General features: G+C 36.0%; 1 protein-coding gene across 1 annotated transcript in view; it reads right to left on the bottom strand.

Moving 5' to 3' along the window:
• PLCB1 (phospholipase C beta 1) overlaps positions 1-24,790 on the bottom strand; it is a gene marked incomplete in the record, with an annotated part of 348,446 nt that overhangs the window by 212,240 nt on the left and 111,416 nt on the right. Inside the window, 1 exon segment of the mRNA XM_072409642.1 lies at positions 18,679-18,747. Within this exon segment, the coding sequence (XP_072265743.1) occupies positions 18,679-18,747 (69 nt within the window).

The following is a 24,790-nucleotide window of genomic DNA, read 5'->3' on the forward strand; positions in this document are numbered from 1 at the left end:
CAATTTTCAGTTTTGTTCCTCTTTAATCAAAACCTTTGCATGATCACAGTTATGTATACTTAACTATATATAACTGATAAATAATATTCTCTATATGCTAAAAATATTCATTTTCTATAAACCCATTCGTATTAAACATTAAAAAATATATAATTTTGGACCTAAAACTATTCTGATCTAGGCCCCAGCCTATGCATTTCTATAAATCTGAGTTAGGGAGCCTCTTTTTTTTCAGGCATATGCAGAACATATTGAAACCAACATTTTCATGAACTCATGTTTTCTAAAAATAGAAACACTTCTTACTGCCAAGCAAAGAAATATGAAAAATATGTGTTTTTTTTTCACCCATATTAAATCATTATGTATTATTTAAATACATCAAGCTTTGTAAATATAATTTGTAAAGAATGTTTTAATGTGCCTTTTTATTTTAAACATTCTCTCTAGTGTTTCATCCACATGTGCATACCATTAAAATGTCATTTTAGCTCTGTCTCAGCTAATTATTGTGTGAAATATGTTACTGTGTTGATAAGAGCCTGCATGCATTAAATACTGCACTTTTATGTCCGCTCCGGCTTTGTCACAAAGGTCTGTGCCAAGGCTATGATGTAGGCTGGTGATGGAGGTGGCAGAGTTGAACGGGTGCAAGGCCTTGTTTCATCATTTCACAACATATGTTGTTTTATGTGTCACTGCCAAAATACATTTATTTCCAGGATTTGAAAGGTTCATCTCTTTCATATTGCTGAGATGTGATGGGACTTGAGGCCTTTTATTGGTCCTGTTGTGTTTCTGAGCCAAAACCCTTGGAGGTAACCTGTAATGAGAATTATGTATGTGGCCATTGCTGACTTCTTCGAAAATCTTAGCATACTTGCTAAATAAATAGCGCATAGTACTCATTCAAATTATTCAGATCTATGTACTTCTCAGACATACAATGTAATAAAATTATTGGATCAGCCTGATGGACTGAAGAAATGGAATCTCACCATTATTTTACCAGGCCATATAGAATATCCTAATTGCATTATTATTACAATAACATACTTGATATACCCCTAAAGTCTGCTCCGCACAGCTTACAAACAAATTGTTTGTTCTTGATTTGTTTATATTCTGCTTCCCTACCAGCAATAGGTGACAGCAGTGTTACAGCAGTGTTCAGTCCATGCCAAGTGGTTAACAGAAAGGAGGGTAAAGCATAGCTCCACTTCTGAAAAAACATTTCCCCCTACATATATTAGCAGAAGTATACCAAATTTAATTGCAGATCCATATCAATTTGAATAGGAGCTTGGGGCGGTATGGTTGGTTTAGTGGTTAACATTCTGGCCTTTGCAGCACCGGGGTCTCAGGTTTGACACTATCTGCTAGGAGTTTGTATTTTTCCTTGTGTTTGCGTGCATTTCCTCCCACATTATTGGCTTTTCACCAAAAAAACAGCATTAGACTATGGTAATGACACGTGACTATAGTGAGGACATTAGATTGACATGACAGTGACATGACTATAGACCCTGTAAAGTGTCACGTAATATGTTGGTGCTATATAAACACAAGGTAATAATATGAACCCCACCTGTGTTATGATAAAAAAAAATTGCAGGTAACAGCTGTGTGCCAATCATATGAACAGGAAATTACATTTCAGAGTTACTTTAGTACATTAACCATGCACAGAACACCCCAAACCAAGAAGCCATTTTTAATTTTTTTTGGACAATTTACACATTTATAGAAGGTTTAAAATTAAATGATAAAGGTTATTTATAACGCTAAATTCTATAAATGGATTGTGAGAATTGTGGTATAGATAGATAGATAGATAGATAGATCAGATATATTATATATATATATATATATATATATATATATATATACATATATAAAGTTTTATATTTATACTTTTGATAAGACGTTAAGTTACCTTTTATTTTTTATCATGGGAAAGGTACTTTTTTCATTGGTAACATTTTTCAGAATGTTATAGACTAATGCGTGTGTTCCACAGGAAAATGAAAAGATGCACTAGATTTATCAATCAATAAACCCTGTTAGCCTCTCAGATGAAAACCACTGGGGGGAAGAGATCTGTACATGGTCTTGAATTTCCGATTCCTTAAAATAATTCTACAGTATATTGTGCTACTCAGTTTTGCCCACAAAAAAGTTCATAAATACATAAGTTGTTTATACACACGCTTGTTTCAATTAAACAAAAAAAATCATCTTTCAAGCCTTTAGAGCAGTCTTAACCTTTTCAACATGGGGAACCCCTTGCAATAACTTTCAAGTCTTCAAGGAACCCCTGCAGTAATTACTAAATCTGCAACACTGCAACACTACATTTCTAGTGGTCAGAGGGAAGATTCCTCTTACATTGCTGGCCTTTGGGAAGGTTGCCACACCTAAAGAAAAGATAGTTGGTTTAACTGACTTGAGAATCAAAATCTGCTCATTGCTCAAAAACCCCTGGCAACCTCTGCAGGAACCCCAGGGTTCCGCACAATCCTTGTTGAAAAACACTGGTTTAAAATTTGCAGCCTTATTTTTTAAGTTTCAAAACTGCTGTTCTGCCTCTCGTATCAATATATTTATTCATTCTCAAAAAAGTCCAAATATTGGCAACCATTGCTGAATCTCGTTGTGATAAGTACACAAAACTCTAGTGCTGTACACTAAATCAATCACACCATGGAAATAAAATGTAATACGGAAAATTTACTTAGCACAGTCATTAATTTTACAAAACAGTATACTGCACATTATATCGATTACTTTTGACATAAAATATCAGTGAAGCAGCAGCATGTAGTAGTAATTTGGGAATTGTTTAGACAAAGAGGTGAATATACTCTGTAGCAGACATCATACCCTGAGCATTGTAATGACTTTTCAAGCAACCTTTTAATCATTGTATACATAAAATACCAATATAAAGGAGGGGTTGTAAAAAAAAACTACGTTTTAAACGTTTACATTATTTAAGCTTGTAAATACTAATGGATATATGAGTACTATTTAATCGATGCCTTTGGGCTTAGGGTATCCTATTTTGTTTTTGGTTTAATTTGAGATATTACTATATTTGGCATCCATCCACACGATCACCATAGAATACATTTCTGCTATTTTGCAGGTGTGGGTTTACCGGTAACATTTGGCATACAAATTCTTTATGGTCCACATAAATAAGGCATGTCTAGGGTGTGTCCCTTGCCTACATGGTATGTACTAATAGGTGTCCCTGTTTTCTGAGAACTTTGCAAGATACTGAGAAGTAATCTTTTGTTAGACAGGTAACCTCATTGGAAGATATCCCCTTATCTTTAACTTCTCTTTTTCCTGGTGACAAACAGAGAGGTTGAAAGTCCCAACTGATTACATGATCATAAAAACTTCACAGGGGTTCCAACTGTTCCCTACACCATCCAAACTGATATAGATACAATTTAATGGGTTGTACAACCAACAAACCAGCCACAAAAAAAAATGCTAAAACAGACTGTTTTTTTATTACTTAGTAAGAGTAAAGATGGTATGGACATTACACTATATCTGCACTGTAATGTAGACAGCGCAAGAAAATAGATTACAGCAGGTTTCATTATTATGTAACAAAAAAAAAAATGCATATTCACCATGATTCACATGAATATATAATCTTTAGTCCTAGGAAGTAGTTAGTGATCCTGGACAGTACCTGGACTAAGATGGCTCCATGCTTCTGTAAATAGATGGGATTATTTTTAGGGGAGAACTATGATCTTTTTTGAGGAAATATTTACTTTGCTTACACATTACGAAGCATGTATGCATGTACCATAACAAAAAAACAAAAACAGAAGCTAAGTTACTTTAAACTTCTTAAAAGTCAAGGATTAGAAATATTGCTCTATGCGTTGAGCTAAAAAACATCTAAATTGAACTCGAAACAGTGCTGTTTTTCTTATGTCTTTTGCCAAGAAAGCATCACATTTGACCAATCGATCTTGACCAACCTAATTCAAAGTAAATAGCAAATCGATTTACTCCCACGTAATTACACATAAAATACGGAATAGGATAACTTTTTTTTTGCTTGGTTTGTGAGTTGATTTTAACAATTACAACTTGTTGCAGCCAATATATGATTATATCTTAAAAAATACCCTATACCCTATGCTATCTTCTGTAGCAGAATAACAGAACATCACTGTGGTAAATCACATTTTGGAGTAGTTTTGACAATGATAAAATCAATTAAAAGGTCTTTTGTAGCTTATTATTCCTTGCTGTAGGCACGCTGACCACAAGCTTTGAGCTTTTTAAAAGGGCCTATTACTAGATATTCTGTACGAGAAAAGGGATGCAGTTAATTGATAACAAAGAAGTTGATTCTGTAGTTTATCCACATAATATTTTTGGGAAGAGGGATTGCGAGACATATAACGGCGACATGTCTGCACAAAAATGCAATGTCAAGCATGGCCATTGCAAGGGGCCCTAGTTTTCCTGTAGAATTTCTTAATTTATATTTTCTTATTTTAAATAAGGTCTATGAATAGTTTTATAGATTTAATTTTAAACATGTATACCTTAAAATAATTGCTAAAAGTACTCTTCTGTCTAAAGTGTTCCCTGCAAAGAAAATAAAGTACCAATAATTTCTTACCATGGGCTTGATTTAATAAACTCTCCAAGACTGGAGAAGATGAACTGTGATGGGAGAACCTGGGTGAGTAAGCAAACCTGGATCAGATTTCCTAAAAATAGTTTGCTACTGATTGCCAAATGTTTTCAATCCCGGGCCAGATCAATTCTAGGTTTGCTGTATTAACCAGGTTTTCCCATGATAGTCTAGGAGAGATTAATGAATAAGTCCCAATCTCTGTGCCAACAATTTCAAATGTAGTAAAGAGAAAACAAAAGCTAAAGAATCTATAGAATTCTGCTTGATGAGGGCATCAAACTCTTGCCTCCCCTACATGCATTGGTTTCCCTCTTAAGCTACGTACACACGTCCAACGGTTCTGGCCCGATAATCGGCTCAGGATATCGGGCGAGAATCTGGCGTGTGTACAGCGCCAGTCGTCCATTGTCCGAACAACTGTCCTGGCAGATCCACAGACGATGGACGACAAACGATCCTAATGGAAGTGAAGGGGGAGAGCGCGCAGCAGAGTGCCGCTCCGTTGTTCTCCCCCTCCCCTCTCCACACAGAAGAACGGTGCTATATGTAAAACACTTGTTCATGCATCGTGCAGTGCTAGTCATTGGAAAGGATAGTGAAAGATCCTTTCCAGAGACTATTATTGCACGTGTGTATGCGGCTTTAGACTTTAACATCAATACAATACTATGACAGAATAAACTAGCACGGATGAACCAGAAGAGTGAGTCATTAATTGTGGGCCAGCAGCACCGGTGTACTTACTTGTCACAATGTACCTAAAAATACAGCACAATTTCCCTATTAGTGATAAACTATTGAGAAAAAGTAAAGCAGGCATTATTTATTCGAAAATAAGATATACATGGTTTTTTGAAGCAATCCAACAATAGATGGCATCCTACGCATCCTTTGTTCATTTTGAACGGCAACACTAATTTAACGCATCTTGTAAGCTGCAAAGCTGATGGACTGTTCAAACTTTCCCATTACTGTCAAAAAGGATTTTCAGCCAAAGTCACCACTGTATATTTATTACATCTTCTTACAATAAAGAAAACCTTTCTGCAAAATTACTTTGTCGAAGAAAACAAACATCAACAAAATGTACTAACCTACCTAAGTCTAAATCAGCCGCCATATCTCCTAACTTCTCCCTGTCATTATGTTCTGTTATTATTTTGCTGGGAATGCATTTTATTTGAAGGAAACATGGCCCTGGTAAATAAAAAGCTCAATACTCCTAAATGTATCCGTAGGTAATTACTTATTGTGTTGTCAAAGCATCATTTTATATCATTTTTAGAATTTGGGGTAAATTTTTATTGGCTACGCTGTCAGTAATGTCATGATGACATGCTGGTAAAAGGGCAGGAAGGTATTTATTAGGGTGCTATGCAAGCACAAGCCCTGCAGTCAGAGCAGGAAGCAGCATTCTAACTAGGAGGAAAAAAAAGTTTATTTTAAAGCATTACCTAGTAAAAATTGTTATGACTTCAAAACATGTATAAATACAAAGCTATAAAGAGATAAAAAGATGTTAGACTTCAACTGGGCTTTAAATTCTACACCAAACCCTGGTGGTTCCAGTTGGGGCCCTTTTAGACCCGCTGTGCTTGCTATGCACCCAGGAGAGGCAAACTGTACTGTGGCTAACAAAATTTGAACAAGTCAGTGGCTTGGTGCAGATCTTTAGGCCACAACTGTGCAGCCAGACACAACATGTTGGGTTATTGAACCATGTTCCAATTTGCCATAGCTGAAAGAAGCCTTATTCCTTTAAACAATGGTAAAGAAGCCAAAGTCTTCTTTTTTATTTCCAAACATTTCTAATTTCCCATGCTAAGATTTTCATTACATGGCAGCTATACTGAGGCCAAAGACTTTCAGACCCTAAGAGTAAATGTTTACAACTGCACGGATCTAATGGTCAGAGGCAGGACAAGACGACATAGCGGTATAAAACACCTTTCCACTGTCACCTAACAGTCAACAATACTATAAAGAAAAGCAAGTTTTATTGTGTGTGCTATACATCTACTGTACGGTATTTGCTCAGCTCAACCACAATGGCAATATACATCCAAATTCTGTGAGACACACATTTTTGAATTGTTCCTGTACAGAAAGCTTTCTTTGCAAATGCTATTCAGCCCAACTTGACAGGTGCAAAGCCTTCACAATCCCTGCAATGTCATTTATCATTAAAGAAAGATAAAAACAAAAACACCATTACAAAACAAGAAACCACTTGAATATTGGAAGATAAAGCCTGCAGCTTCCTGCTCTGCAAGAATAAAAGATTGATTAATTCTGTTTGGATTTTGTTGTAGTTAAAATGCACAGAGAACAGTGCGCATCAAAAACAATATTTGTGGATTCTGCACAATACCTATGCTTAATAAAATAGGAATGTTTGAATGGAATAAAGAGGAAGTAGGCTAACTTGACCAGCCCATACTTCTTATTGCAGGCCTTTAGCTCAAGGGATTCCAGCCTGTCCATAAAACAAAATCCATTAACCATGTTGTGAGCCTGTCCCTGGCTTCCTTCTAGTTGGGTCCATCTGGTACGGTTCCTCAAGCTCCCTCAAGGACATTTGTACATGAATCCAACCACCTGGCTTGGTTTTTTAAAAACTGAAGGAGCAGCAGATCTTGGGCCTGAGTATATATTTATATATGATTTTATTTATATAAAGTTATCTTATCCCACAGTTCTTTACACAGAACTCCAAAAATGAATCATGGGTCCCACAAGCACATTTAGTACATACTTCATCGAGATAACGTCTATGATGGAAGCTGAACCCAGGACCCAGGAGCCAAGAGACTGGATAAGACTGACACATAATAATATATTATATAACATTAAGCCAATACATGGAACATATTTCCTAATATTACAGTGATCATACAGCTGTGCTGTCATCGAATTCATCAATTTTTCGTCTATCACCCCTTACCTCCGCGGTTGCTAATTAAAAGGACTGCAGCCATGTGTGACCGTTCCACTTCAAATGAATTACACAAACTTGAACGCATTATACAAACAATAGAAAAAAAAAGATTTACTTTCCAATGTGAACAAAATATCAAACATTCTGTGACTTTAAAAAAAAAGAAATAGCCTTTCTACAGTTATAATTAAAGCCACATTTAATGGTACATTTCATCCTCTCTTTAATCATACTTTACAATTGCCTGTAGCAGTGCACGTAAGAAGGGAAGAGTAATGTTTGAGGATCTGCTTCCCGCTAGAAAAGAAAATTAGGAACAGATATGTGTACATTTAAAGCTTGTTGTATTTAAAGCATCAGATGCCTCCGTTTCAAAAATAGATTTTTTTATTTTGCTCAGGGGATGACAGAATGGAATTTTGTCACAAGTTTTTTTTTTCTTTAAATAACTGTTTTAATGCTACTTTCCAAATTAAGAAAGCATGAATTGAAACATATTTTTGATCTTCAGATATACATCTTTCTTAGTACAATACAATCTCAGTCTAAAAGTATATAAAATTATGAAATACACAGAAAGGTGATAAAATACAAATTGATTTTGTTATACATTTGATAGTAAAAACAAAAACTGGCTTGTAGTACTATGACCAATATTGAGAATTGGGTAACAATGGACGTAAAAGTGAAAACATATCCAAATCATCATGGCTGTCTGCTATCTAGTAGTTTACCTTTAGTCTTAAGGATAATTATCAGTAAGTGATTACAATATTGATTTAACGTTTCAAACATATACTTTTTTTTATTGCTGATGAAACCATTGCTAAGCCTACTGCTGGATATATGTATGCTAAATGCTAAGCAAGTGTAAAGAAATAAAAAAGTCGGGAGGGTGGAGGAATTATAAAAAACTATTTCTATTCTTAGTCTTCCATCAAGCTATTTTTTTCTTTTACATAATGTAGTGTTTAGTGAATAGGAAGTTGGGGCAGCTACAATTGAACAGATTGCATTATGGTGAAGGTACACGGTAAGGGGAAGAGAGTGCACTGCTAGTTTGCAAGAGGGTTGGCAAGTGCATGCAAGGTTAAAGAATCTGCCCATAACCAATTATTAGAACCTTTCCAGATAATAAAAGCTAAATCTCAACTGGCCAGTAAGGCATTAAGTCCAATGCTGCTATTTGGGCTATCCAACAAGCTCATAAGCTTTAAATTTAAGCTTATTTTTATTCTATATAATGATAACAGCCTGGCTGTGAGGCGTAATTTGAAAACATATGCATATTGCAATTTGTGTTTATTTTAAGAACCACAGTAGTGATTGGCAAAGTATGTGTGCTAGGAAGAAAAGTTTGTGGTGGTGTTAAGAATAATTTGCCACCCACCTACAATTTCTTCCCGCCTAGGTTTATTAAAAAATTTAAAAATGAGGAATCAAAAGTGATCTCAGACACAAGCTGAATGCATCTGAAATCATGTTGCCATTGTCCAGCTACACAAGACCTAAAGCTTCTTTTGGGCTTCACCAAATTCATGTAATTATTTAAATTATTTCATCTGATTGTTTCTAAGCATTGAACTAAGGCGTCCCAGGACTACAATTTGGAACACCCGCAGTCTCCATCTGCCAATTTTTGTATCCCTATTGAGATCCACTTCTTTTTTATGTATATGACAGCTAGGAAAAACATTTTGATTGTATTGCTTCAATTACTTATTTTAGATATACAGTTTAGGAGTTTATAACTATATATCATAGACTTATAAATTATTGAATCTTAAATATGTGCTGTGTAATCGTGATGTTAGATTCTGTGTCTTGCACTACCTGTATTTTTCTGTGTTTTATTTTTTGGCATGCTTCAACAGATTGGACCTGATTTATGAAATCTCTCCAAGGCTGGAGGGAATACACTTTCAGAAGTGAAGCTGGGTGATCCAGAAAACATGGAATGGATTTTTACAAAGCATTTGCTATTTGCTAGCAAATGTTTTGAATCCTGGACCAGATCCATTCCAGGTTTGCTGGATCACCCAGCTTCACTGATGAAAGTGTATTCTCTCCAGCCTTGGAGAGCTTTCATAAATATGGGCCATTGTCTGTGTGATCTGAATGTTGTTGCTTTGTTTTCATTCTAAATGGCTGTAAATAGTCAGATGAATATAATCAGTACAGAACTCCACCACTACATATTCAGTAAGAGTGCAACTAAGGTTAGATTTATTACATCATGTCAGCAGAAGTGCCGGTTTGTGCAAGGGCACCATGACCGCTGGTCCGCGTGGCTGGTAACCAGCACTAGCGGTATTATATTAAGGTCTGATACATAATAGATGAGCTGTATCTAAATATGGAAACAGGATGGAACCATGTAAAAAGTCTGAACAACTGAACAAATTGTAATGAAGATAGTATTGGATATGTTAAAATGTTTTTAAAATGCAGATAGTATTAGATATCTTTTTTATGGGGTGAGGATACATTCCAACAATTGCGTGACTGTAACATTTATGAACATTTATTATATTATGACAATTATTACAGTATTTCCTTTAAATAAGCCTTCATTTTATTTCTTCTCAGAAAGTGGGTGCCAGGTGTCATCAAAGGCTATTATATGCTTGCCAAGTAAAAATGTTGACGTAAATATAAAAAAAAGGAAAGTAACTACCAATGCCTTTGCGTTTTTTTCATTTTCTCCAACATTTTTTGGCAAATGTTTTCAATCATGGACTAGATCCATTCCAAGTTTGCTGGATCACCCAGGGTCTCCAATGATAGTCTTTCTTCTCCAAACTTTAATAAATCAGGCTAAACGTTCTGTGTTGTGTGGGAATTGCATTGAATAAATTATTATGAAAGAATTGGGTTCATTTTAATTAATACATATACTGAAGGGTCTATATAGGTTTTATTACGGTGCCTAATGTAATGCTAGGAAATCGCCTTAACAGCACCTGTTTACTGGCTTGTAAAACAATGCTGCAGAGTGTAACAACACACCAGTTTTCCTTTTCTGCATTTCACTCCAGAGCCATTCCCAGAACGTCTCCGCTAAAGCTAAGGAATGGCATTTGGTACTAAATCCAGCATCTCTGCCCTCACAGACAGTATTTAGAAAGAAACATCCTGCCAGTGTGTCTGATTCTTAGCCTTAAGCATTTGCTACATCCCATAGCTGGCATGTTGTTGCGGGGTCATTTAAAGAACTTTATATATATATTTATGTGCCATAAGTGGTGAATTGTGTAATATATATATATATATATATATATATATATATATATAAAAATAACATAATATATCCCTAACATAATAAACTGTACAACAAATAAACACATTTATTCTACTTTTCTTAAGATTTGTTAATTTTAGAACACTCCACTCTCTGTTTTCATAAATGTAAAAGCTAATATATAATAGTGGGTGCTCATGGAACTTAATCAGAAATAACTGCTTGAATATATCTTATATACCTAGAATTTTTTTTTAAGCTTAGTGGGAGGAGGCTGTAGCGGGGTGGTGTTCATGTATTGCGTCCCTGCCTTTCATTAATCACTCAACAGCTAGGTTGTTACTGAAAAGTGCCAGGTGGTGAGCCCGGCTAAAAGGGGCTAGTGAGAACATATGTATAAACATTCACATACATACACTCCAGACAAACATCTTAATACCTCAAACTGTTTTACTAGGTAATAGCTGTAATTGTTTGTTTTGCCAGTCTGATTTGGGCACCACTGCCAGACATCATCTCCGCGTTCTAGACTCCCTGGCCCAGATTTATTAAAGTTCTCCAAGGCTGGAGAGAATACACTTTAAACAGTAAAGCTGGGTGATCCAGCAAATCTGCAATGGATCTGGTTGAGGATTGAAAACATTTGCTAACAAAAGCTTGACTTTTTGGAAATCCATACAGGTTTGCTAGATCACCCAGCTTCACTGACGAAAGTGTATTCTCTCCAGCCTTGGAGAACTTTAATAAATCAGGCCCCAGTGTCTGCACTGCAACTTTATGAGGGTTAATCAATACAGTCTGTCCCTGAAAAATCGCAGTCTATGGTTGGACAATAAACTGTACACTAATGGGGGCAGCATTTTTTCTACCCTTCGATCGAAAAGCTTCAATTGTTAGACTGAAGTAACCATTCAGTGCAATGCAGCTCTTCAAATGTTAGGGCTGCTGCAAAGATCTGTGGGAATCTAATATTAAAACAGATTCAGGTTTTTGTGCTGGTTCTACATTAAATTATACAGTAACTATTCTTAATAATGACTTAATGGGATTAAATGTTGTTTTTATGGCTGCCTGGAGTTCAGCCGTATCATTCTAGGATTCAATACAGAACATCATGCATGTGTAGTTTATTATATGTATATATTTTTTAAGTTTTACCGAAATACAGGAAAACAAAAATATTACACAAAATGAAATAATAATATACACTACTGCTCATCAGCAGGACATATTTCCCTTTAAACATTCAATCACTGCAGTCGGATGTCCCCTTTCTACATAGACAAGGTGCCAGCTACCAAACACATTATAGGAAAGGAAATGCTAGAGGCTGCGTGTTCTGCAGTTTTAGCATGCTGAGCCGAAAATGGCAAGACATCATCTAGTGAGAATCATCTCTGTCACAGGACTCGCTGTGCCCGGTATGATAACAGCCCCATGTACTTTTACACTTCAAAAAATCACGCCTAAGAGGAAATAAGAAAAAAAATGTTTTCAATTTTGATTGCATCGCATTTTTCTTTCTTCTTCTTTTATTTTTTTTTATTATTTTCATTAAGTCATTTGATTTTTTTTTTTGTGTGTGCAGTTTGATTTTCTGTTCTGATTCCCATAAGTGTGGAACATGAACGTCAGAAGACTACGTTGCATCTACGTGTGCTACCTACTTGAGAAAAGTCATTTAGCTCTGTGCCCCCTATGCCTAGAAATCAATGAACAACCTTGCCATACTAAATAGGAATTTATTGGATTGTAAGAATTGTGCACATGTTTATTCTGGGGCAGTGAAAATATAAAGCATTAGAGCAAGGATGTCCTAGGAACCAACATTTGGGCAACAACAACATAAAAGCATGTGCATGTGAATGCCACCTAACAGGGTTTTGGATATACCCCAAATAAATGGGGCAGATCATTGAGAACTGCATTGTCACTGGGACCAATTACATTAATTATTCAGATTTATTGGTGCATTACAAAGATGGAAAATAGTTGCTATCAGCTTTTTTTTCTAGACTGTTGAAAGGTATACCTTTAGGTTCATCTACAGCCAAAATATTTTTACTTTTTCCTATGTATGTTTTATGGAAATTTGGAAAGGTTAAGGTCCTGTCAGCTGTTATTTCTTAGTTTTGTTTTTTTTTTACCCTTGGAGAAATTTCCCTTTATTTCCTGTCTCAGTGCTGTGATAATTCCATCGTAGATGCCAACAGAGGAGTTACATAGTCTATCAAGTTCAACCACTGGGGAAATTAATCAACATACTAGAAACTTGCATATTCTACATAGAAACCTTCATGCACAGTTTATCCAGAGGAAGGCAAAAAATCTCCTAATAAAGCATGGGCCAATTTATTCCAACAGGGGAACAATTCTCCCCTTGATTTCCTAAGGCTATTAGATATTCTCTGGTTTAAAAGTTTCAGTGCCATTCCTTTTAAAATGTAATACCCTCATATTCTGTGCATCTAAAAATGCATTCAGGTTTTTCTTAAAATATTCTTTTGAACGCTCTAAAACTACTTCTGGAGGGACTCTATTCAACATTTTCTCCACATTTTTTTTCCTCCAGATATAAAGAGTGCCACTTCTCGTCCTGTAAAAGTTTACCTCTTACTGTGACAATTGTAAAATTGTGGATTTCTGCATGAGTCATAGTGGTCACCAGGAGAAATTCGGAAGATGGTATTGACTAGGGATGAGCGAGAATGCCTCTGACATTCTCGCAAAAATTTCCCCAAACTTCAGATGGGCTGGCAAAATTTTGGGGAGCGTGGGAACCTGCAGTCACAGCTGACTCCAGATGAATTCTCAATGGAGTTTCTCCATTGAGAGTTCATCTGAGTTCAGTTCCTATGGTCACTGGGCTGTACTTATCATTGATAAGTACAGCTTGGTGACCGTGGGAACCTGTGGTCATAGCTGATTGGAGGCACGCGAGTGCTTCCAATCATCTGTGACTGCAGGCCAACTTCAGATGAACTCTCAATGAAGTTTCTCTATTGAGAGTTCATCTGAGTTCAGTTCCCACAGTCACCAAGCTGATAAGTACAGCCCAGGGAGCGTGAGAACTTGCAGTCACAGCTGATTGAAGGCTCTCCGTTGAGAGTTTATCTGGATTCAGCGAGAACACAACCTCGTGGCGAATCACAAGGCCATTCTTGCCCACATGTTCTGTAAGCGAGAAAGGCCCGATTTGCCCCGAGATCGAAATGAAAAATTTTGCTCGCTCATCCCTTGTCTTGATCAGTAGGAACACACAGAGGTATTGTAAACCCAGCCACAAGTTCTATTTTTTTCTTCTGTCTCCAAATCTGAAATGTTTTGACTTTAGATATACTTTTTACCTGAAGTCCATGAATAATTATAAACTACCTTTCCAATGGGGAATTTTTAAAAGCATTTTCACCTTTACCATATATTTCTTTCTTCCCTGGTACCTGGTGCTTTCTTCTTTCCTCCAAAGCTGCTGGTTGTGGGCCAGCCTTTGGCAATCTCAATTACAATTCAGGACTAATGCTCCCACATTGAACCTGATGATGACAGACCCAAGACTAATGCATAGAATAGTGAATAGAAGTGGCTTTTGGAATCTGGGTATATAAAAGAAGAAAGCCTGCAGGAGTAAGCAATAAAGTAAGCAAAAGTGCTATTTACTAGTACATCAAATTGAAATGCACATTTACGTTTACAGTACAGAAATCAAACTGGAAAAAGTGTTTTGTTACCCCAATCATATTTTGCAATTGTTCTTGAGTACACAGAGTTTGTGCTCATTGATTATTTTTTTTAATCATTTATGCTTTTTCATACCTTTTCAACTTTTTTTTCAAATTATTTTAACCCTATCATGGTAGTTCTAAATATTTTTAATGCCTCGAAAGTTGCAGTTTTCTTACAAAAACATCCCAAATATTGTCCCTTGTATAGTCACCATTACCAGACCACCTACTCGGGTTGAATGAACAACTTATTTTTCCCCATAAAGATTTAATTGCTCTTGTATTTTCCTCTCTAAATGTCTCAATAACATAGAAGGTCTGGGTAAGAAACAATGCTGTTTTAATGTACTGTTATTATTTTGCCAAAAAAAGACCCAGAAAACATGCTATAATTGGCTTTACTAGTTGAGCAGCCATTGTTCCTCCGAGCGTGTGGTGACAATTTAGTTTGTAGTTTGTGACATGAAAATTAGTGTTATCATGGTCTGGAAACTGACGAGAATGGATTGCTGAAGAAAGAGGAAACTATTATAGATATGTTCAACATGAAGAATAAATCAGCTTTGTACAGGAGGAGAGTAGGAGATAACGCGCAGAAATAGAATTTTATAATAGGAAAGTAAGAAATAAATTTACTGGTAAAAATTATTACCAAAGAAGGACAAATCCCTGTAATAAAATTGTGTAATCATAAAAGGAGACTATGGCTTAGCTTTAAATGCAAATTGTACTGCAGTACTTTATTATTGCTTTATTAATTTGTTAAGTCGTTTCCTCCTGCAAAGCCTATGAATACCTGCTGATCCTGCCAATGAAGTCCATCTAATGCAGCTTTCAGGTGATGCCGAATTGAGAGTTGTCACTCTGTAAAAGCTGTGGTCAACATTGTAACTACTGATCTGCCCCCTGCAACCCCTTTTTCTCAATGGATTTCAAATCCCCAAAATATAGAGGCTTAGAATCAAATGTGGTTATTACCTAGGGCAGTCTGTGTGGCAGGGTGTTGTGATGCCATTAGAAAGCAATGTGTAACACCCTGCTGCCCTCTTCCAACCTCGTGGCTAACTTACCATGGTCTAGTACAGGCGTGGGCAAACTTTTTCAGTCAGGGGCCACAATATAAAATTTGAAAAGAGCGGCCAGGCCGACGGGAGAGTGGGCGGGGTTATGCCATCATGACGCCGCTGAACGTGATGTGATGATAGCATAACCCCGCCCACTCTCCCATCGCAGATCTGAGCCTTTGATGGGAGAGTGGGCGGGTTGTGCGCAGGGAAACAGCCTGCTCACTTCCACGAGCCGGGATAATAATGAGGAACCGCACAACACCCAAAGGGCCAGAGAAACAACCGTAATGGGCCCTATACGGCCTGAGGGTCATCTCTGGATCCAATATTAGATATGTAAACAGAAAAGTTTTATTTAGTAATTTTTATCATCAATTTAATGGAAGGGAAGTAATGAATGTAAAATTATTGCAAATTAGACTTCATCTTTGATTGTGGAAAATGAAACTTTGGCTACACTGTGTACTAAAGACAATTAGGAGAAATAATGGACAGACAAGAGTCTAAACATTTTCCGATCTTTGTAAGGGTGTGAATGGGAATTTCTCCTTATGAGATTGTTATTCCAATTCTCATCATTGCTTTGTTTACAGCTTTATTTTGAATAAATGTACAGTATATAATATTGTAAGAAATTGGGAATAATCTGCATGCTTTCTTCTTATTTATTTTAGGAAGAAACTGCCTGGATTTGCTGGGCGCAGGCTAAGATGTTGAACAGTTGCGATGTTGAACGGAGTGTGACAGGGCTCAACACCAGATTGGTGATGGCATTTTAGCCGGAATGTCAGCACCCATCATGAATTCCTCTTACTTTTACATAGAACTGTCAGTTTGGGCTTGTATCAATTTTATTTACAAGAGTAAATTTTGAGCTCCTTGCCTCCCCAGCCGAATATGGTTTCTCTTTATTTGGGGTATTGTCACCCACTTTGTGGGTGAACAGTGATTTACATGATTTGGATCGTCAGGATTGGTTTACAGGCTTTTTAAAAAGCCTGGAGGATGGGATTGCTGTTATATCTTAATTAATAAATCGGATTACTGGAGTTCAGCTGCAGTTCTGCTTCTTGCCAAATGCAAAGCTGACCCCCCCCCCCCCCATCCCGTACCAGCAAAATGAAAAAGCCTGCATGGTTACTATGGCATCAAAAAATGCATACATTATAAAGAGGTACAATTTGCATGTAAGCATGTTGCCATTCTTAAAATAAAAATGTAATTAATAAAACATTTCTGACATACAATTCTCCATTCATGCATTTTATTAAAAGTACATCTACTGTGTAGTCCTAAATAAGTAACAATGTTATAAATATTATATGCACAAAAATATTCGTCCTGTGTCTTATCCATGTGTGAAAAATCCTTCCGGACATCAAAAAGCACTTTGTTCAAAGCTCATTAAAATTGGTAATCTCTATTATAGGACAAAAGAGAAATTTCCATGTTTCAATTTCTTAACAGTGCAGCATGTTACGGAGGATTAATAATGGCCAGGTATGTAGGACAGAAATGATAAAATACTAAAATGCATATGACCTACAAAATTGTTTGAAGGAGGAAATTATCTGTTTGTAAATTTTTCGCCCTACGGGCCTGTTATTTCTTTCACCACATTTATTAGAGTGGATATGAACAAAATAACCTTTGTCATCATATTGGAAATGTGTTATCAGTGCCTGAGCAGTGCCCTAAAAAATGTACTTTATTTTTGAATAATCTGTAAAAAAGAACGAAAAAAAAAAGACATGTTCCTTTAATCTCTTTAAACTGTAAATCTGCAGTGTGTGAGAGGCATTGCTGCCTGTGACTGGTAATTTCATCAGATTTAATGGAAGAATTGGTAATATCACTATTGTTTTTTTATTATTCTCTTAGCTAGGGTAAAATCTGCAGTATCATGATCTTCCTACTTAGCTTTATCCAGTCTTCTGTTTTAGCACCATTTGACCACTATTATTATAATAATCAATCATTAGGGCAATAGATCTGACATGAGGACACAAAGCCCTGGTTCTTTAACAAGATAGCTATCTCCAGTCAGAAGAGATGCAAAATAAGGAATGGTAAGGTAGAAACAAGGAATTGATTAGCAGAAGAAACATTCAAAGGCACTCATCTGGTGGCTTTTTGTTTTTTTGCCTAAACTACACGGTGTATGCGCCATGCAGCGTAGGCCATAGCTATATGGATGCTGGGAACAATATAACTGCTCAAAACGTAAGTGTGTGTCATAACTAGCATACTTGTCAATTATGGCAAAAGCTCATCCACAACAAAAATGTATTTCTGCTTTAAGCCAATTCAACAGTCAGACTCACGCTGAGTATTTGGCAGTTCAAGATTCTGTTGCTACTGTTTGTCGCTCCCCATCTCAGACACTGCAGCTGACAGTGGGAGTATAACCACTGACACCACTGCTACACCGCACCCCTAAACTGGGGGTCTCACAATGACTTTCATCTTTAGAGATGAACAATAACAAACCCATCAGTCATATATTCTGCACCCTACAAATGCTGATTGTTCTCTACTTTTATCTTCTTTTAATATACACTTTAATCTGATGTTTGTGATACAAGTGGATAGACCATAGACCTAGAAAAGTAAACAACTAAGAGAAAATGTAAGCCCCTAACACCTATGTACAAGAAAACTATTGGCTTTCCAGAGGATATTTATATACAATGGCGCTGATTTATTAAAGCTCTCCAAGGCTGGAGAGGATACACTTTCTACGGTGAAGCTGGATGATTAAAAAAACCTGGAATGGATCTGGTCCAGGATTAAGAACATTTGTCAATAAATAGCAAATGACTTTAGGAAATCCATTCCAGGTTTGCTGGATCAACCAACTTCAAAGAAAGTGTATCCTCTCCAGCCTTGGAGAGCTTTAATAAATCAGGGCCAATATGTCTGGGTCAGCTATGAGTTGGGGCGCTCAGGTAAATTCAGTACTGAATAGCAAACTGCATAAACTTTCACTCAACAAGATCTATTTTGTAATGGAACCATATATATCTTACCTTTGGAGTTCGTGCATACTTTCCCCATCTGGCATCTTTCACTAGACTTAAATCCAAAAGTTCAGTCTCCTACAAGAAAAAACAAAAACATGAACCAGAGAAAAAGATTAAGGATGACTTATTCTTTAAAGCAAGTGGCTAAATATTCAGCTAAAACACAATTAGAAATATTATACTATGGATTAGTCATTTTTTGTAGCAGTTGTTGTGATCCAAGCACCCTTACAAGAAGATCATCTGGGCCCTTTACCATCAATACAACAGCAGAAACCCACCCAGAAGAAGATAATGCCTTATAAATTACCTTACCTAGAAATAAACCTTACTCAAATTCTGATTCAAACAATGGGCGCCAACCAGTATTCCGCAAGAAAATTTTGGTGGTCCGCAGAAAAATTTAGACCTTATTTGCAATTTTTTTGTTTTATTAGTAATAAAACAAAAATAATATTCAAATACATTCTTATATTAATGACAATTTTCATCTTTATATTGCACTAAATTCACAAACTGTACTAGAGACAGAAAAACAAAAAAGTTGTATGAGGCAACGGTTGCCATGCCGTACGCTTTGTTATTGTTTCGACCAATATAACAGTCACCCCGCTCCATGAACACCGATTCTTATCCAATTGTTTTAATGTAACACAACAAATGTTCTTTTATGTAAGACCCTAACTGTGTATTTTCTATAACTGTTATATTTAATGGCATCAAATAGTTTGACTTTGATAAAAATCATTTCTTGTTTGGTCTTAGATTTAAATGAAATAAACCCATAATGAGTGAAGGAAAAAACTGAATATTTTGCATTTCTTTAGTAATACCAAAGATAATACAAGTATTGATAAAAGTAACAATAGTAATACTTCACTTAACCGTGCGCTGATCAATGATTTAGAGCCTCCACAGTCCTCATCAGGCACCATTAGGAAAATCATTATATTAAAAATGTATTTATCTTTTTAAAAAAAATCATATTAATGATGAATTTAGTGGTCTGTGAGGTCCAAAAGGTGTGCGACTGCTGGTTTCAAAGACCAAAACTGTATTATTTGGAAATAAGTTTGCAGTATGGTCAGCAACTCATTCCCCCATTTCTAATAACAAGCAATATACGGAATGACTTTCTGTAGGAATGATGAATTCAATTGTAAATAGAAAACCCTTTACTTGGCTACGTTATGGTCCTGGTAAATGGAATTGGCAAAGTTTCATTTTTAAAAAAAATTATTGCTTGCTCATCAGTCATATATTTTATTAGAATACAAAGCTTTAGTTACAGCAAGTAGAAATCTTCATCTATTGGTAAATGTGATATTAAATTTGATCTGCACCTTTGCACTAAGCAGACCAGGTAATACAGTAAAGGCCATTCAGATCTACAGCTGACCGCACCTTTAATAGAGTATAATGTGACATTTGTTGAAGCCAAAGGCCACACTTAAAAAAGTAAATATAGTAAAAACTACTGGATTTGTATAACAGTCAGACAGCTAGCACTTTCTAGAAGAGGTCAGAAATGGCAAGCTTCAAATTCTCCAGTACATGATTCCATTAAGTTTTCATCAGCAATTAATTGCTCATAGGTGCTACATGTCACCAACACAGAAACAGTTAATCTTGGAGAAAGTTAATATATTAAACTAATATTTGTTCAGATGTCTTGATATTTTTCTCCTTCTAAATTCTCCTTCAAGAATCTTGATCTGGAAGCAATTATTTTTTTATGAAAATGAACCAACAGTATTACTTTTAATCACCAAACAGATCTCAGCATGAAAGAGCACATTAAATTCTAATTTACAAAATCATACGCTATGCTAAACATTCACTGTCACAAAAGGGCACAGAATTATTTTTAGTAGAAAAATAACAGACTACAAATGTAATGGTAATAATAAATGATTATCTGTTTATTGATGAATCCACCCCGCTATTTAGCCACCATTGTTTTTTCTGAATTCCCCTTTTACTAGTATTTCATATCGTATCATATACACATTAAGTATTGTTTAAGAACTGCAGCAACAATCTTATAAATCTAACACAACCTTATGGCAATATGCTCAACTGGTATGCTCCAGGACTATATTGGTTTTATATACATGTCAGGTCTATAGCAGTCATTTTTTTTAATGTCATCTACTTCTACACATTTATTGAGAAATGAACTCAATAGAACATTTAATCTAGCATCCTGCTTTTTACTTCCCGCTTGTGTGCTGTGAGCCTTTGCTGCTGAACTGTGAATGGCTCATTTCACTTTACTTAAACCTGCACTCAAAGTGAATAATGAATACCAATAAAAGTTCCTGTAAGGAAGGGGTGTTTATAAGATCATGACAGCCATGCATCCTAAGATATGCATTTCCCAGTGTACATGGCCTTCAGCTAGGTGTAACACAACAGGAAAAAACATACATGCACATCAGTAAATTCAGATTAAATAGGATTACTTTTTTGTTGCATTATAACATTCAAATTACTATAGCTCAGTGGTTATGTCCTGATACCTGGTTTCAGTAGCAGAAGGGAAAGAAGGATACATCTAAGGTTGCCAGTCCAATACATAACTGCAAGGATACAAGGTTTTACCTACAAATTCTGTTAGTGCCTCCAATAATTATCTACACGTTTTTTAGATTTTTTTTGTATCTCTCACTGATTACTATTTGACGAAAAAAATGGGCCTGATTTATTAAAGCTCTTCAAGGTTTGAGAGGATACACTTTCATCAGTGAAGCTGGGTGATCCAGCAAACCTGAAACTGATTTCTTTAAAGTAATTTGCTATTTGCTACCAAATGTTTTGAATCCTGGACCAGATCCATTCAAGATTTGCTGGATCACCCAGCTTCACTAATGAAAGTATATCCTCTCTAGCCTTGGAGAGCTTTCATAATCAGCCCGATATATCTATCCGTTTTTCTGTTTCACATTTATCTCTACCAGTAACTCCTAAATGTGCCTTTTTAAGCAAGATTGCCTGACCCCATCAAAACCCATCAATATTCTGGTGGCAGCTTGAATTGCCCTTGCTAAAGCCTGGAAGTCTCCCATATCAACACAGCAGTTCTGTACTCCTAACTCAATTGGACCATTGTCAATGAGAACCTCACCTGCATTCCTAAGGATCCCCCAAACAATTTTGAACTTACCTGGGACCCCTGACTGGAACAGTTGAACTCTGGACTCCCACCTTCATTGAAGGGAGACTCAACCCCATCCTTACCTCCTTTGCTACTTTTTTTATCCCTTCCCTTGTTCCCACTCATTGGCCCTGATTTAATAAAGTTCTCCAAGGCTGGAGGGAATACACTATCATCAGTGAAGCTGGGTTGTACAGAACACCTGTAATGGAGTTCCTAAAAGTCATTAGCTATTTGTTAGCAAATGTTTCAATTCTGAACCAGATCCATTCCAGGTTTGCTAGAACACCCAGCTTCACTGGTGAAAGTGTATTCTCTCCAGCCTCGGAGAACTTTAATAAACGAGGACCATTGTCTAGGTTCTAGGTGTTGGTTTGTTCAAGTTTTAATATTGTATTATAACAATTAGAAATGTCATCAACCTCCTGCCCCTACCTTTTAAATTTAAATAAATACTGAATACAAATATATATACATAGTAAAGCCTTTTCTGACCTTTTTACCTAAAGTAATCAAGGCCTAGATCAGGGACCGTTCAATTGCAAAGGAAAGGGCTAGATCACGCTGGATGTCTTTCAGCCATAAAAGGCAAGTTCTATCTGAGTTTATTTCGCTTTCAATGCAGGCTATGAAAAGCTGAATGTGTGCAGTAAATTCAAAGTAAGCAATATCAGCACACAACAGAAGCTTGTCCAACTGTATAAGACTAAAGGTAAGTCTGGAGTTCAGCTTTACAACTACAGAAGGAAGGTATGTGAGAAACTATCAATGTGTTGACAGCTAAAATATATAATTGTGAAATCAATTGTTCTTCTTGAAAAGACCTTGTTAATATTGACAACCCAATTCTCAATTACCAAGAGGATGTCAGTTATAATATCTCAGTTCACCATCGTAAAATTAACAGCAGAGCTCATCATAAGCAGCACAACTGTTTCCCAGTTAGTAAAACTGCATGATTAAAAGCTGACAAACTGATACTGGTGATTGATAGAGCTGGCTTAATTATGGCTTGGTTCGTGTGCTCCTGTTTACTTGTTAAGGTATTGTCTTATTATAGCTCTGTACCCTTATAGTGCAGTAAAATGCGAGTAGTATAATATTTCACTATCCTAAATATATTTATGCATTATTCAATAAGCCTGACAAATAATTGCCTATATCAAGTATGTGAAAAACAGCTTACTGAGTGGTAGATGAAAGCCATAACCCATGTCAGTTGACCTTTTTTTAAAAAGAAAACACTAATTTTTTATAGTTTATCATCTTTTAGTTATGGTGATCTAGTGCAGTCTCATTGCAACCACACATATACACCATTAATAATTGCATGGCATTTCTTTAATCCATTTCATTGATGGTTTCTTGATGCAACAACAGTGGCTATATCTGGGGTAGATTTTTTATAGGAATGTATTGGTTTAATAGTTCACTTAGCAAAGAGCAACATATATTTCATTTAGCTTAGTGAATGTGGTAATAATTCATCCATTCATGCAAAGAACACACAACCATGTGGCGATCTAAGAAAATCAGTTTTTTTTTCCACATGAATAAATGGTCAGAAGAGCTTCACCTCATTCATTAAGTCAAGTAAAATATCCCTTTTCTGAATGAATATACCTAGTAATAGGACCCCAACGTGTGTTGAACCAGCCACTTGTAGTCTCCATCAGAAATTCAAGTTACGGGTTGACAACACAGAAGCCCAATTAGGAGACAGCCAGATAATTGGTATTGTGTAACAGATAGTGCTTGCATAAAGGGCCTTCATGGAAGAATCACTAGGAATTATTTTAATGATAGCTGCATTATTTGAAATATTGGCCATTCTTTTTAAACATTAACATGTAAAGCCGATATGACATTATAGTGATCATATTTTATTAGAATAAAGGGGCTTGCTGGTTCCTGCTTTCATTGTGCTTTTGTTACTTTGCTTGTAATTTATAGCCGAAAAAGATTACTTATCTGTTCATCCTTCTCCTAAAAAGGATAAATAGACTTGTGTACACTAGAGGAAACTAGTAGGCTTAAGACTAGATAAAAAGACTAGGGATTCTTAGACAAGGTTTCATGGAACTCCAGGGTTCCTCCAAAGGTTCCTAGTGGTTCTTTGACCAATGGTTGATTAACCTCCTTTTTAATGGTGCCTGCCTAGTCCCTGGGCCAATGCCACTGGAAAGGACACCAATAATAAATATTTTAGCTCTCTGTGACTGTGGCATTCTGACTACATTCATTCCAATGAACACCAAAGCAAGAATATTTTTCCCACTGATTCCCAATGAATTGGTTTTATTAGGGGTTTCCTAAAAATTAAATAATGCTATAGCGTCCATCATTGTTGACTTTTTCTAAAAATGATAATTGTCTTACAGTCATGCTGATTCGGTACTTTCTTACATTCTGATTTTGAACAAGTCTATCATTCTGGAAATGTGACTTGGTTAAACTTTTTAATCTGCATACAAGTCCGCTGTATCAAATCTTACATCCTACCCATGAGCCGCTTGTTTCTGAAAAACTTTTGCAATGAATTTCTCAAGTGTAGAAGCAGAGTTAAGAAGAACCCTCTCCCTCTCCATAAGTCTTCAAGCATCCTATGCCTTTTTATTTATTTATGAAAGGGAAAACATCTTATTTGCAGAATTTCAAAAGAAGCGTTGATTACAAGTTCTTTCAGAAAAAAGACGTGCTTGATCACCGGTGAGAAACACCTGGTCCTTCCTTTTTCAAAGTAAACACCTGAATAAAATATTCAGGCCACACTGCGTTTAACATCTTCAAACCAGTATTTGTTTCCTTCAGAAACCTTTCCAAAAGCACAGAAAATTTTATTTTATTATTGCAAATGCAGAAAAGCATGAATTAAACATTAAAGTTCTAATAAATATATTTTATTCCACAAAACTTCATATTCTGCACTAGTGAGGAATGAAGCAAAGATTAAACGTCAAA

Source organism: Pyxicephalus adspersus, chromosome 4 (genome assembly GCF_032062135.1).
Source record: "Pyxicephalus adspersus chromosome 4, UCB_Pads_2.0, whole genome shotgun sequence".
Lineage (NCBI taxonomy): Eukaryota > Metazoa > Chordata > Amphibia > Anura > Pyxicephalidae > Pyxicephalus > Pyxicephalus adspersus.